This window comes from Octopus sinensis, linkage group LG13 (genome assembly GCF_006345805.1).
Source record: "Octopus sinensis linkage group LG13, ASM634580v1, whole genome shotgun sequence".
Taxonomy (NCBI): domain Eukaryota; kingdom Metazoa; phylum Mollusca; class Cephalopoda; order Octopoda; family Octopodidae; genus Octopus; species Octopus sinensis.
This window is the reverse complement of record NC_043009.1, coordinates 57,048,568-57,065,691: the sequence shown is the minus strand read 5'-3', so window position 1 is coordinate 57,065,691 and position 17,124 is coordinate 57,048,568. Positions and strand designations below refer to the sequence as shown.

The window sequence follows — 17,124 nt, the reverse complement described above, 5'->3', positions numbered from 1 at the left end:
AACCAAACCGGTAAGTAAACCACATGCCTACATGATATTCACTTAATTTCCTTATTATCATTTTTTATTAAGTGGTTCCAGCAATTAATTGGACTGCAGCCGAGCTGTGTCTATAGCTTTCAATGGTGTATCTTCTCCAGCTATATTTTCCTCGTTACCTGCCGGTTGAATCGCTTCATTGCGGCGCTTAAAGGCGAGGGGACTGTCTTATCGATGTTTTGCAGCCACCTACACACGCCTTGGAGCAAAGCAATATTTTGGGGGCCTAATTGGATTTATTTAATGACAGCGTGTCACAGCATGCATTAAGCAGCATTTGGTTTCTGCATCGCCTCTTCCCTGGGTTCGTTGCGGCCGACCCTTCGGACGGATATGCAGTGTTTAAAAAGCAACAACGATTTTTTTTTTCCATTTATGCAAACCTCTCTCTCTAGTAATTATTTAAATCGGTTGAATAATCAATAACGTGAAGCTTTTAGAAGCTTAAAATAATATCTATAATTGAATAATATCTATAATTGAAAAAAAAAAAAAAAACTTTCGGGGTTCTTAAATTTCTTCGCGCACACACACACATATATAAATAACAAGACTTTCATAAGGTTTCTGTCTCTTTAATTCCGCTGCCTGTCGTAGAAAATTCACTCATCTCTCCGACAAAGGGCTCTACTCGGAATGTCAAAGTTTCTCTTAGGTACGACATAAAAATCACTTCCCTCTTTGAACTAATTACTGCACACGAAACATAGCCAAGTTGCCGTTCTGCGGGATCGATCCCAGAACCACGTGGCTAAACACTTGTTTATAAACTAGCTAAAAAAAAATTCCCCACTAAGAAGTATGTGTGTGTGTGTATATATATATATATATATATATATATATATTATATATATATACATACACACACACATGTACATACACCCACGCTCCAACCGGATAAGTCCGACAAGCTAGAAACAATAGCCAAACCGAAGATCCACTTTCTAAATACGAATTACCGAAAAAGAAAAAAAAATTTAAATGTGATTTAGTTGTCGTGTGTGTGCAAAATAATTTTTGCATATCTCTCTTAATTCCAAAAGACCCTCAACAACATGTTCACTTTCTGTCACAGATGCGCTGGCAGAGTGGAGGGGAGGTTATTTATTTTTGAAAAATTTGAAATTTTACGAAATTTGTTTTCAGAATCATAGTCTCCGTATTTTTCTACGTATTTCGCCAAAATGCAATTTCTAAAAAAAAAAAGTGATAAATTGGGGGTGGGGGTGGAGGAAGAAATTAAAATTTTGAAAAGCCGATTTTTTTTTTCAGATTCGGAATCTCTGCAACGAAAAAGTGGGTTTTTTGTAGAAGAAAAAACAAAAAGAAAAACCGAAAGGGCGCGTGGTCCACGTCCTTTACCTCCGCCTATATATATATATATAAAAATTGCTGTTTTTACTGAGATCTCCTTTTTAGTAGAAGAAATAGCTAAAACCCTTTGACTGCTATTTCTAAATTCGGTATGTGGTAAGGCAATTCGTTGCTAAACCCTTTATTGCTTAGTATATATATATATATATATGGGTATATACTTCTAAACCCATGCATATGTTTACAGACCACATGTTCATTAAATATATTTGTTTTAACATTTAAATACTTTAAAAAGATGTGTGTAATTACCGTGTATATATATATATATATATATATATATATATATATATATATATATATATACACACACAAACAAACAATCCTGTGTATTCTGTGAAGAGTTTAACACTACCGCACGGTCCATTGCTTTATTTTTTTATATTATTTCCGTTTTCCAGTATACGTGTATGCTTAATTTTACTAATATTAACACGAAAGAACTTTTGCAGAGGCGAACGTGTTTGCTTTATCTCCTCCCCAACTGGAAAGAGACTCCGGGGGGGGTCCTCCTTGCTCCCCCCCCCCTCAAAAAAACAAAAACAAAAAATTCACGGGTCACCTCTTTGGATTTCCCAGGTCTGAACCTATGGACTGGTCGCACTGTCACCTCTCGTGTATGTGTGTGTGTGTGTGTTAAGTATGTAATAAGATTCCCGTTTATATTAGTTGGGGTTTCGGCTTCAAGTATATCATTATATAAGGAGATGGAGTTTTTACTGCCTTTTTATTTTTTTTTTAAACTTTTACGACAAAACATAGTTTTTACAAATGACCCCTACTTTACAAAATCTATCAGCTAAGCAAGTGGCCTTCCCTAAATGCATTAAAAATATTATAATCTAAACACTATTTCAGAAAATTATCGCCGTTCTCCTTTGAGCACATAAAAGACAAATTTGGCTGGGGCAAAATGAGTAAATTCGCTGCTTCAGTTTTCCAGAATTACACTTGAAAACGGATTCGTACACATCAGTATCCATCCGTAGACATCAAAAAGATCGGAAATACAAATAAAAACTTAAATATCAAGATCTAATGAAAGAGGGTCGGGGGTAAAATGGCACATATGAAATTAACGAAACTTGACTAAATAAATAAAAAGAATCAACATAAAATATTTTCTATAGCATTTTCACGATCTGCTGGAGTGTCTCCATTAGTGATATATTTTTCACACCATGAAATTAAAGAGAATTTATTGAAATTAGTCATTACTCATTTTACCCCATTTTAGACATCATTTTCTGAAACTTGAAAATGATCAAATTTGACATTGGCGTGGGTAAAAATTGACTTGGAATCGAACAGAAGAGAGAATATCGATTGTTAAACACCAAAAATTATCCATATATTTTATTAGTAACCTCACTTATAATTGGGTCAAAGTTTAAGGAAAATTCTTGAAAAGTACTTGTTACCTCACTATGCTTTCGACTCCCTTAACTTCAACAACAACAACTATGCTGACCAGTTTTTGCCTCTAAAGATGATACAATGCTTGCAGTGTAATGATTTCAAACAGACAGGGACAAAATAACAAGAAATCAGGAATTACTCATTTTACCCCGGTCACTAATTTTGCCCTCCCCCATATCTATATATATATATATATATATATATATATATACACATATCTCTGTATATGAATGTATAAATATATATATATATATATCCACATCTCTGTATATGAATGTATAAATATGTATATATATATATCCACATCTCTGTATATGAATGTGTATATATATATATATATATATATATATATATATATATATATATATATATATACACATATATCTCTCTATATATATGAATGTATATATATATATATATATATATATATATATATATATACACATATCTCTCTATATATATGAATGTATATAATATATATATATATATATATATATATATATATATACACATATATCTCTCTATATATATGAATGTATAAATATATATATATATATATATATATATATATATATATACACATATATCTCTCTATATATATGAATGTATATAAATATATATATATATATATATATATATATAACACATATATCTCTCTATATATATGAATATATAATATATATATATATATATATATATATATATACACATATATCTCTATATATATGAATGTATATAAATATATATATATATATATATATATATATATATATATATACACACACATATCTCTCTCTATATATATGAATCATCATCGTTTAGCGTCCGCTTTCCATGCTGGCATGGGTTGGACAGTGCAACTGAGGTCTGGGAAGCCAGATGGCTGCACCAGGCCCAGTCTGATCTGGCAATGTTTCTACGGCTGGATGCCCTTCCTAACGATCGGATGGTGCTCTTTACGTGCCACCGGCACGGAGGCCAGGCGAGGCTGGCAACGACCACAATCGGATGGTGCTTTTAACGTGCCACCAGCACGGAAGCCAGTCGGGGCGGCACTGGCAACAGCCACGTTCGGATGATATGTATATACACACACACACACACGTGCTTGCATGTAGTCATATAAAGTATTTGAGAAGGGCCCAGTAATTCTTTCAAGAAAAACTCCATTCTTCACATAGATTAGTCAAGAAGGGATGTCAGTCTCATGAAAGTTTAATGTTTAAAGATCAGTTAGTGAAAATGTAGGCATGTGGGATCGATTTGTTTGACTGAAGGGCAGTGCTCCAGCATGGCTGCAGTCAAATGACAGAAACAAGTAAAAGAGCATTGTGGACACTAACAGTATCTCATCATGTCACCTCGCACCGACCAGCGATCTTTGTTTGGATATAGTAAAACTCAGGTGTTCAATGACTATTGATATGTATAAAGATCTGATCTCTGATATTTTCTGCTGGCCTAGTTTAATAAAGTTTGATGTGCTGCTTGTTGCAGGTAAACCTGTAAAGTATAAGAAAAGGATAATATAAAAGAAAAGCAGCTGGGAACTTTTTTCGTTCTTTTATGGTTTAATGCACAATTAAAATATACCACACACACACACACACACATTTATATATTGGGTTGTCCGGAAAGTTTGTGCCGATTTTTAAAGGAAAGAAAATGGTCAAACTTGCCATTACAGTTTTAATCAACCAAATATGAACCATTTTGTTGCACAATGTGTCTCCATCTTTCCTTTAACTTGAAAATACCCTCTTCCATGGTTTCATGGCAAAGAATTCATCAAGGTATCTTTTTACATCATCCAAGGAATTGAAATTTTTACCATTAAAACAATTCTGCAGAGACCTGAATAAGTGGAAGTCCGAAGGAGCAATATCTGGTGAATATGGAGGATGGGGTAACACATCCCAGCCGAACTGCAGCAATGTTTGTCTAGTTCCCAAAGTATCAAGTGCCGAAAATGAACTTTCTTATCTTCCATTTTAAAGGGTTACAGAATTAACACAGGTTATAGGAACATAAACCTTCTTCCACGAAAAGACAGCTTAAACTGTGCTCTAAATGGAGGTGTAGTCAAATCCTATTTTATGGATTCAAACATGTTCTAAAATAAATCGAAAGGTAAGCTACTATAAATCAGCACAAACTTTCTAGACAACCCAATATATTGGATGAGAAGGAAAATTTATTTGAAATAATTCAGCAAAGTAAAAACCAGCAACTTACAAAAAGAAGGAGTAAGAAAATGAAGAGGAAAACAGAAAATCATCATCATCATCATTTAACATCCATGTTCTGTGTTAGCATGGGTTGGATGGTATGACAAGATTCAATGGGCCTAAGGATGGCATCATGCTCTATCGTCTGCTTTGGCATGGTTTCTATGGCTGGATGCCCTTCCCAATGCCAACCACTTTACAATGTGTATTGAGTGCTTTTAATTTTTTGTGTGCCACTGGCACTAGTTTGGGTGCCATGCGGTTTGCAAGTTTACAAGTGCCGAGGGAACAACTTTATGTTAGGGGATGAGGAATAGAGAGGGGGCAAAGTAGGAATCGAAACATAGACATGCGCAGGGCTCTAATTATATATCACCACTAAAAATTTTTGAGACTGCCCCCTAATATTCAGAGCATTGCAGGAAACTTGAAATATTGAAGTAAGCCTGTTTTGCTGATATGTATCATTAGTGTACATCAGCTTTTCTCAACCGGGGTTCCTCAGAACTCAAGGGTTTCCCCGGAACCCTAGGGTTCCACGAGAAAGAGTGAGATAAACTAATGCTAATTTTAATGATCGTAATATATTTATACATATGAGTAGATTTGGTAGACAGAAACTGAAAGAAGCCCATCGTATATATATATATATATATGTTTGTGTGTCTGTGTTTGTCCCCCCAACATCACTTGCAAACTGATGCTGGTGTGTTTACGTCCCCATAACTTAGCGGTTTGGCAAAAGAGACTGATAGACTAAGTACTAGGCTTACAAAGAATAAGTCCTGGGGTTGATTTGCTCGACTAAAGGTAGTGCTCCAGCATGGCTGCATTCAAATAACTGAAACGCGTAAAAGAGTGTGTATATATGTGTGAGTGAGTTTGTGTGTGTGTGTATGTATGTATGTATATATATATATATATATATATATAGTGTACATTTAGACACATAAGAGGCATCCATCATAGGACTCCTTGCATGCTATAAAGAACAGTTTTATCCCTAATAGTGGTTTGGAACTTAACTGTTCTTTCTAGCGTGCAAGGAGTCCTGTGATGGATGCCTCTTAAGTGTTTAAATGTACACTGTATTTATATGAATAATATATAGTCTATTGACTAAATTTTTACACATTAGGCCACTGGTAGTAGAAATTTCTAATATTTCTTATTACCCTTGATATTATTAATTATATACATACATATATATATTTATATATTGTGAACTACAATGAAAAAATATGAGAAAGATATGGCATATAATTCTTTTTTTGTGCAGGGGTTCCTTGAGACATGTAATTTATTTTATGTCTTACACAAGAGTAAAATGGTTGAGAAATTGTGCATGAATGATGGAGTACAAATTAGTTGAGGGTAAAACTGGATATAGGAGGAAACCAATGTAGTCTGTAGGAGAGAAGTTGACCTGGAGGATGTCAGTCAGCATAATATGTCCATCCTCCATGCTGGCAATGGTTGGACGGCTTGATAGGAGTCGGCAAGCTGGAGAGCTGCATCATGCTCCATTGTCTGGTCTGGTATGGTTTCTACAGCTGGATGCCCTTCCCAATGCCAACCACTTTACAGAATGTACAGGGTGCTTTTTATGCAGCACCAACACTAGCACAGTTGCCAAGGGACTCGTGAGGGAGGGGGTGTGGTACTGAGGGAGGAGGTTTTGTGCCAGGTGAGAGGCACAAATAATAGAAGGATGGAGGTAGGAGTCTTACAGTAGAAGAGATACTTGGCTACCGCAGTAGGAAAAGAGGAGAGATAGAGAGTGGAGAAATAGATATTGTGGGAGATGCATCAGGACCCACAGGGAACATTGGGAGTAGGAGAATATAAGTGATACAGAAGGGGATTGTGGGGTATGTTTCATAAGACTGTGTGGGGAAATGTTTAGCAACAGGACCTCCATAATGCCATGATGGACCGTGAAGTCTGGCGTAGCATGGTAAATTCCATTGTCTCGACCACAGTCGAACAATGATGATGATGATTAGGGACAGAGAAGAGGTCATTTTAGCAGTTATGGTGAGGGAAATTGGAGTGGCCGGGGGAGGGTATGGTAGATTTGAGAAGGCATGGAGCATGTGAGGTAGAGTGGAGGGGTATAATGAAAATGGAATGAACGAGGGAGGCATGGTTCTCTATGCTCCTCTGAACTATCAAGAAGGGTAGTAACACTGATAAACAACCGACTTAGAGTGTGATGGCCTTTTCAGCCCAAGTCAGCTTGGAAAGCAGACATAAAATGAAGACAATGACAACAATGATGATGATGGTGGCAATGACGTCAATGACACTGACACTGAATAGCCTTCACTTGTATGTAAGAAGTTATAGAAACTTGTTTACACACATGAAACAAACAAACAAACATGTGGTATGCATGAATACACATGCAGCTGCATTTGTAGATATCTACTCACATATATTAATATAGGTGTGTGTATATACGTGAGTAGATATCCACAAAGATGCACTCATACTATCACTGTTTCTACTATAATGGCAATGACCACCACTGCAACTGGTACAGCTACTACCACAACCACCACCTCAGCAATCATCACAGTCACTACTACAACTGCAACCACCACTGTTATCCCTACCAATGCTACAAGTACCACTTCAAGAATGCACAGACGTATGTGCTTGCATATACAGTAATCCCTTCCCCTATCACGGTTCCCTTATTGTGGTTCCCCTATTGCGGTTCCCCTATCATGGTTCCCTTATCGCGGTTTATTATTTAAGTTTATATCGACTCCTCCATGGTGTTGTTTTGCATTTATAATACAATAAATATATAGAAATTATAAAAATAATAAAACAAAATATACAGTTTAGTACTGTTTCTACATCAGATTTTCACCTGTCGTGGGGGTTTTGGAACGTAACACCTGCGATAGTCGAGGGATTACTGTATATATATGAGGGGTTGCTGAAAAGTTCCTGCGTTTAAGGTTATTATGAAGGCCCAACCTTCTGAGTTCCTTTACTGAGCTTAGAAAGACTGAAGGATCTGCTGCAGTAAGTGTGTGAATCTGAGAGGGGAATATGTTGAATAAAATCATAATTAACTGGCCCTTCTGTATTTTCTTTTACTCTGAGCCAGGAACTTTTCAACCCTCTTACCAACTTGTACATACAAACAGATACATACACACAAATGTATAGAGGTGTGTATGTATGGAGCCATAAACATACACACTTGTGCACACATACACTCTCTCTCTTACAGAGGTGTATATAAGGACATAGACATAACACACACATACAGTGATATATGTCATAGTTTTTGGATAATTTTCGGTTAATAAGTTTGGCGGTTTTATTGTAGCCAGCGAAGGACTGCGTCTGCATAGTAAATTTGAAAAGTTAGCTCGTATAAACACGAGACAGGTAGCCTTGTTCTGTCTCGTGTGGATATGTTTAGCACTAGGTTGGACCTGCTGAAGAAAATCAAACCTTGTGAGTTCTCCATGACTCGCTAAAAGATGATCAGAAACCAATTGGTCCAGGAAACTAGATGGTAAATGTTTTTCATTTCCAAATTTATTCCTGTCGAATTTTGTCCCAGATTGTTTGTGGTAATAGAACTTAGCTGTTCTTTATAATGCGTAGAATCCCTATAAGTGGATTCTCTATGTGTTTAAATATACACTATATGCACGTATAGATGTACATAGGGTGTACCTGTGTATGGATGTAAGTACACTACACACACGTGTGTGTATGTATGGGCACTGATGCATGAGCATGTGTGCTCACACTGGTCTGTATGTATACATACTGACATACACAGAGGTCATATATAAGAACATACACATCCAGGCTATATATAGTTAGGACAGCTACATAGAGATGTATAGGGTGGTTGGGCTAAATTTGATGACTTCTTTTTTAGGTCTCCTTTTTTCCTGGGAACAGCTTGATATATTTGCGATGAATCTATAGCATCGGGGAGCATAAAGATGTAGTTGAGAGAAAGCTAGTGGACATGGGAGACTGGAAGCCATCTGAATATTGGAGAAGAGCTACCTGTATCATGGTGATCAAAATACTAACATCATAACTACTGCTCAATGCTTTGTGAACACTGTAACAGCTGTAAGACATGACATGGACAGCTGCAATGGTGACTATGAAACTCCTAATACACACACGAGGGTGTGTATCCGAATCAGATCCAAACCTGGAATTTTTAAGGGGTGGGGGCACACCAAAACAAGTAAAATACAAATCAGTTGAAGAGGAATCTATATTTCATCATAAATCACATAGGCGCAGGAGTGGCTGTGTGGTAAGTAGCTTGCTTACCAACCACACGGTTTCAGTAGGTTCAGTCCTACTGCATGGCTCCTTGGGCAAGTGTCTTCTATAGCTTCGGGCCGACCAAAGCTGTGTGAGTGGATTTAGTAGATGGAAACTGAAAGGAGCCTATTGTATGTATATATATATATATATATATATATATATATGTGTGTGTTTGTGTCTGTATTTGTCTTCCCAATATCGCTTGGCAACTGATGCTGGTGTGTTTACATCCCTGTAACTTAGCAGTTTGGCAAAAGAGACCGATAGAATAAGTACTAGGCTTCCAAAGAATAAGTCCTGGGATCGATTTGCTTGACTAAAGGCAGTGCTCCAGCATGGCCGCAGTGAAATGACAAACAAGTAAAGAGTAAGAGTATCATTTACCGTCCATTGCTTATGCTGGTATGGGTTGGACAGTTTGATTGGGCTGGCACACTGGAAGGCTGTGCCGGGCTCCAGTCTGATTTGACATGGTTTTCTCCAGCTGCATACCCTTCCTGGCACCAATCACTCCAAGAGAGTAATGGGTGCTTTTACATGCCACCGGCATGGGTGCCATTTGTGTGACACCGGTATCTGCCACGACTGCGATTTTGCTTGGCTTAATGGGTCTTCTTCTTCAGCATGACATAATGCCAAAGGTCTTGGTCATTGCCTCCACTCGAAAGGAACTCTGCCACTTTTCCTCCATGAGGCCCAACACTCAAAAAAAAGTCAGCCACTTTGCCTCTGTCGGACCCAACGCTCAAAAGGAACTCATCCACTATGCCTTCATGAGACCTGATGCTTGAAATGAACTCAGCCACTTTGCCTCCGTGAGGCCCAATGCTTGAAATGAACTCAGCCACTTTGCCTCCGTGAGGCCCAACGCTTGAAATGAACTCAGCCACTTTGCTTCCATGAGGCCCAATGCTTGAAATGAACTCAGCCACTTTGCCTCCGTGAGCCCAACGCTTGAAATGAACTCAGCCACTTTGCCTCCGTGAGGCCCAACGCTTGAAATGAACTCAGCCACTTTGCCTCCGTGAGGCCCAATGCTTGAAATGAACTCAGCCACTTTGCCTCCGTGAGGCCCAATGCTTGAAATGAACTCAGCCACTTTGCCTCCGTGAGGCCCAACGCTTGAAATGAACTCAGCCACTTTGCCTCCGTGAGGCCCAATGCTTGAAATGAACTCAGCCACTTTGCCTCCGTGAGGCCCACGCTTGAAATGAACTCAGCCACTTTGCCTCCGTGAGCCCAATGCTTGAAATGAACTCAGCCACTTTGCCTCCGTGAGGCCAATGCTTGAAATGAACTCAGCCACTTTGCCTCCGTGAGGCCCAATGCTTGAAATGAACTCAGCCACTTTGCCTCCGTGAGGCCCAATGCTTGAAATGAACTCAGCCACTTTGCCTCCGTGAGGCCCATTGCTTGAAATGAACTCAGCCACTTTGCCTCCGTGAGGCCCAATGCTTGAAATGAACTCAGCCACTTTGCCTCCGTGAGGCCCATTGCTTGAAATGAACTCAGCCACTTTGCCTCCGTGAGGCCCAACACTTGAAATGAACTCAGCCACTTTGCCTCCATGTGGCCCAATGCTTTGAAATGAACTCGGCCACTTTGCCTCCGTGAGGCCCAACATTCAAAGGTTGATTTTTTTTTTTTTTTTTTTTTTTTTACATGCCACTATGGAGGGAAAACTGTTAGGAGCTGCTAGAAGGATGCTCAGGGACTGCATCCATCCCTGGTAGCTGTGGTTGAGAACTACTGGTATAAAAGGCCAAGCTCAGTAAAGCTATTCTGTTTTGTTTGGCCAGTTAAACCAATGACCAAACAATGTCGATTTATTTACCAACTTTTAATTTTAAAATCAACAGAAGCAGCTGTTGAGAAGAGGTGACAACACATTTAATGAGCCGAGAAGACTATGAGCAGCTGGTGTTTGTTTGTGTGTGTGTGTTATTAGTTAATCTATAATGACGGTGATGTGGTGGGGGTGTTATTACTTTGTCTTGTGAGCAGATTTGGTAAACAGAAGCCCATCGTGTGTGTGTGGGTGTTACTGTATATGCTTGTCTTGACATCATATGATGATTGTAAATGAGCACCAGATGGGGTACAAGTGGTGTTGTTCATTTCCAGTCTTCTGTGTAAAGCATGTCTGGCCATGGAGAAATATTACTTTGCTTTGTCTGGAAATGAGTGAGGGTTGGCAACAGGAAGGACATCCAGCCATAGAAAACCTGACTCCTGCAGGCTTGGAATATCATCATCATCATCAGCAGCAGCATCAGCATTACTTAATGTCTGCTTTCTGTGCTGGCATGGGTTGGACAGTTTGACATGGAACTGGCTAGCATTGGAGCTGTCCAAACTCCAACTGTCTGTTGTGACATGGAGTCTGCTGCTGGATGCCCTTCCTAATGCTAAGCTATAGTGGACATTAAATGATATTGGTCACAAATGCTTGTGTGATGTAGCGTAAATAACCATGTATTAGACAAAAGTGAGTTCAGTTGGATACAGCTACAGGGATTTGGTCAGAATAAAAATCCATTATGTATAACAGAAGCTGTATTAGACTAAAATAGCATCTGTGTATTATACTTGATGTATAATACATTAACTGTGGTATTTGTCCAGCGATAACATCTGTTATGGACATGCTGTATTTAAAACTGTAAATATACCAGCAGCAGTAGTGAGATTGCTAGATGTAGATTTCTCTCTGTCTTTGGGCTTGGTTAGTAGTATGTACCCAAGTGAGCTGCATGCTATGCAGAATCCTTCATGACTGGTGTAGAAAAGTAGAGACTGAACAATCACTGATGTTAAAATTAGCTGTCTAGCTGAATAAAATCCATTATGTGCAATAGAAATAGATTTAAATAGCCACCTGTGTATGATACAAAATGGAAATATGTTTCAGCCTGGCTCTTTGACAAGTGTTCTGGCTTATTCATGACAACAAGTGTTCTAGTTCATTTGATCAACAGAACTGCCCCCTTGCAAAATTAACATGCAAGTGGCTGAGCACTCCACAGACGCATACCCTTAGCAGAGTTCTCAGGGAAATTCAGTGAGACACAGAAAGTGACAAGGCTGTCCCTTTTGAATTACTGGTGCAGCTCATTTTTGCCAGCTGAATGGACTGGAGCAATGTGAAGTAAAGTGTCTTAAGGATACAATGCACTGCCAGGAATTGAACTCATGACCATACGATTGTTGTTGTTGTTAAGCAACAAGACGGGTAAGGGTGATTAGGTGATGGTCTAGGGCTTAGGGGCAGGAGACCACAGACTTTGGAAACAAAAAAAACAACTTTGGTCTTCTTGTTGTAGTCGAGGGCTCTACGTTGACGCCCGACACCACTGGAAGGTGGCCCTCGATGTTGCTGGAAATGGAGATCTCCAGGTCCAAATTCTTGAACGGCTGACCATACGATTGAGAGCTGAATACCCTAACCACTAGCCTATGTGTCTTCACACATTACAAAAAGCGAAGTACTTGTGCTGTTCACCTGAAAATAATATCCCTTATAAACTTACTGTGGTTAAAAACAAACATATCAGTAGTTGACAAAAATCATCCAACAACAGTGTGAGAATGTTAGATGCACATTTCTGCCTCTTTAGGTATTTTTCTGTAACATGTGCACACTGTCAACTACATGCCAAGAAAAAAATCCATTACTACTGATATAGGAAAACAATGATTTTTCAATCACTGATTTTGAAATTAGCTGTCTGGCTGAATAAAATCCTTTATGTGCAACAAAACTGGTATTAGATTAAAATAACTATCTGTGCATCATACAGAATGCAAATACATTGCTGAAGACAAATTAAATGTGGTATTCATCTGAAGATAATATTTCTTATGGATGTCGCTTTATTTAAAACACAAATACATCAGCAACTGACAAAAATTGTCCAGCAGCATTGGAGAGAATGACAGATGCACATTTTTGTGTATTTCGGTGGCAAATTGCAACACTAGTGATTTCTCAGTCACTGTTTTTCTATACCAGTAGTCATAGATTTTGTCTTAGCATGTGATTGGCATGGGTGCACACTACTGACAAAGCCCAAATAGTGACATACTGGCGTCACTGTTGACACCCTCATTAATGCATCCCAGCTGCAATATTATCTCTCTCTCTCTCTCTCTCTCTGTGATGTCATAACTGTCTCAATGACACACTGACTGTCATGACACCCTTACTGTGACACCACAGCAGTCACGATGACATATTCATTATGTCACAGCTGTCACAATGAGACACTTGCTATGATGTTACAACTGTCACAGTGACACCCTTGCTGTAAAACCACAGATGTCACAATGACATCTTCACTGTCCAATAATTGTAAAACTGAAGTAAGAGGTTCATTACCTCGTTTTGTCTTTTTCTTTGAAAAAAAGAAGAGAATAATGTTTTAGAGAAGCAAAGGACTGGCGGGTGTTTTTGTCTTCTCCCATTAATATCGTCCTTTTCATCATTCACCTCATCAATGTATTTGTCCAGCCCGCAAGCTACTCTGTGTCATGCCTTTATGGCAAAATTTTTGAAATAAAGTAGCTTGCTTGCTAACCACATGGTTTCAGGTTCAGTCCCACTGCATGGCACCTTTGGCAAGTGTCTTCTACTATAGCCTCAGGTTGACCAAAGCCTTGTGAGTGGATTTGGTAGACGGAAATTGAAAGAAGCCCATCATGTGTGTGTGTGTGTCTTCCCCCTGCCCACCATTGCTTGATAACCAATGTTGGTGTGTCCGCGTCCCTCTAACTTGGTGGTTTGGCAAAAGAGATCGATAGAATAAGTCCTAGGATTGATTTGTTCGACTAAAGGCAGTGCTCCAGCATGGCCGCAGTCAAATGACTGAAATAAATAAAAGAATAAATTTTTTTTATCATTTCACTGTTAAAAGTTTATAGAATCCATTTCTAGAGTAAAGTTTATAAATTATCATCCATGTTAAGTTAGTTAAGTTGTGATACCTCATTCGTCACTTAGGTGGGTGCAAGGCACAGCAACTACTTAAGGTAAGAGGTGGGGGGTACAAGAAAATGGTCAAGAACCACTGATTTAACCCTTTAGCATTTAAACCAACCATATCCATCTCAAATATTCTACCCATTTTGTGGCAAGGTATTGCCTCTCACACCTGCCTTACAATGTAATCCTTAAAATAAACAGTCACACCATTGCAATCCCAAAGCTATGAGAAAATGCATGATTAATTCAAAGCAATGTGAATGCATAAGCATTGCATTTGGCAGAGAAATCTGAATGCTAAAAATTTTAAGGAATACTCAGCCACTTACTCTATTGATAGTTCCATTGATCAAAGAGACAGATAGACCATTTGTTGTTGAAATCTGTAAAGAGTCACCATTGTCATTATTGGTCTTGTGCTCAACTTCCTCAATCATCATCATCATCATACGTCCGTTTTCCATGCTAGCATGGGTTAGACGGTTCGACCGGAGACTGGAAAGCCAGGAGGCTGCATTAGGCTCCAGTCTGATCTGGCAGTGTTTCTACAGCTCGATGTCCTTCCTAACGCCAACCACTCCGTGAGTGTAGTAGGTGCTTTTTACGTGCCACTGGCACAGGTGCCAGGGAAGGCTGGCAATGGCCACAATTGGTTGGTGCTTTTTATGTGCCACCGGCACGGAAGCCAGTCAAGGCAGCGCTGGCATCGGCCACGTACAGATGGTGCTTTTTATGTGCCACTGGTACGGAAGCCAGTCAAGGCGGTGCTGGCATCGGCCACGTACAGATGGTGTATTTTACATACCACCGGCACAGGTATCACAACTACTATCCTGGTGTATTGTTTAGTTTCTTCATGAAGATCTTCATTATAGTTACCCACTGAAAATGATGTGAGTTGTTCATTCTGTCACTCTGATATTCAATTTCTACAATACATTGATTGTTGTTTGCATAGGTGATATGTTGTTGATTATAGTTTGAAGCAACAAGACAACAACGACCATTGTAGTCCTCTCTGACCTCCAGATGAGATGGAATTTAATTTTAATTTTTAGTGTCATTGATACACTTGTATTGGATGTATCACTTACCATTTGCTGTGTTATTTATAGATCAAGTGGTAAGCTGATCATGAGAAGAGGTTTCAATCTCTGAATGGAGCTATTTTCTTTTCAAAATTTGCATCACTAATGTCCTTGGAAACGATATGAATATCACATCAATTCACTTCTCTGTTTACCTAAGATATGTGATCTTTGTGTTTGATCGTGTTGAATGTCCAGCTGGATCAGGTATGGGATGACCGAGAGGATGCTTATGCCTGCTTTTGGTTACACAGGCACCTTAACCTTTTAGCATTTACATTACTTTGTCAAATGTAATACTTATTTATTCACATCATTTCTGAATTAACCATGCATTATCTTGTAGCATTGAGATATTGATATGATCATTTATGCTTAGAATGACATTGTTGGGTAAGTGTGAAAGGCTGGATGTAGCCATTTTGAAAATTAAGCAGGTAGAATATATGGGCCAAATATGGTCAGTTATAAACCTTTTAGCATTGATATTATTCTGTGTCAAATGTAATCCTTATTTTATTCGCATTGTTTTGAATTCCTCATACATTATCTTGTAGCTTTGAGATTTCAGTGATGTGACTATATTTTTAGAATGACATTGGAGAGTAGGAGTGAATGACCAGATGTATCCAGCTTGAACCTAAAACAGAATATTTGGGCCTGATACGGCCAGTTTAAATGCTAACAGATTAAACAATCAATGAAATTATGGTATAGGCTACCAAGTCATTCTAAATTTTATGAGATGACTATGGTGTGTGTATGTGTGTGTGTGTGTGTGTGTGTGTGTGGTATTAAACTGTATCCATTGGTGACTGGAAAAAGAGGTTGAATGAAAGGGAGATAATAATAATACTAATAATGGTAATGGTGACTCCATACATATCTTTATATATAAAAGAGAGGTTGTGTGCTGTCTGTCTCCTACGATTTAGATTCCTAACTACTCCCACATTTTGCGGTGCAGTTTAACCAAAACCGGGTATCTTATAGTCGTGATTCATATCGAGCCCTTCTGGGTATTAGCGCGCGTCTACGATGAGTCTACGATTTAAAAAAAAATTTACCATCAATTTTTCCCATTTTTTAATGCATTTTTGGCATATATAAGGGAAGTAACTCTCTAAAAATTTATTATTAAATCTCAGAACGTAAAAAGCTACGGTAACCCCCCCCCCTTTGTGGTTAGCCATATTGAGATGGCTATTATACTTTACGTCTCTAAAAATGCTTATATAGTTATTTCCCTTACAAACCCGAGCAACGCCGGGCGATACTGCTAGTATAATATAAAATTTTATTTATTTTTCAGAAGTGTACAGAAAATTTTGACCTGTCTTTCATCAGATATAGTTTTGGCAACTACAACCTTTTTCTTTAGTTTATCTGAATAAAGATCTCGACTGTTTGCATCATTTGTTTCTGTAAAAATGAGTGGGAAAGACAAAAATGGCTGGAAGCCAAGGTAAGCTTATCTTTTAATCTTTATTCTTATCCTTAATCCTTTTGATACCTACCCACCTGAGGCTGCCCTTGGTTCTATGATACAAACTTCCTGTTTAATGTGATCCAAATTAAAACTTTTCATTAAAATTTCATGTTAATTTATGCTCAAAGCATAAGTTTAATAATGACATAATTATTTTTACTAATGCAGGCGTGGCTGTGT

At 38.4% G+C, this 17,124-nt stretch overlaps 1 protein-coding gene across 2 annotated transcripts in view; it reads left to right on the top strand.

The window, feature by feature from the left end:
• Positions 1–17,124, top strand: part of LOC115218652 (sodium bicarbonate transporter-like protein 11) — a 112,421-nt gene that overhangs the window by 40,388 nt on the left and 54,909 nt on the right. The window contains exons 1-2 of one of the 2 annotated variants that reach the window (XM_029788573.2): positions 1–10; positions 16,768–16,920. The exon at positions 1–10 is cut by the window's left edge and continues 181 nt beyond it. In XM_029788573.2, coding sequence (XP_029644433.1) covers positions 16,886–16,920 — 35 coding nt within the window. In that variant the 5' untranslated portion in view covers positions 1–10; positions 16,768–16,885. The remainder of the gene's footprint in view (positions 11–16,767; positions 16,921–17,124) is intronic. The other variant, XM_036508404.1, reaches the window with a different exon arrangement.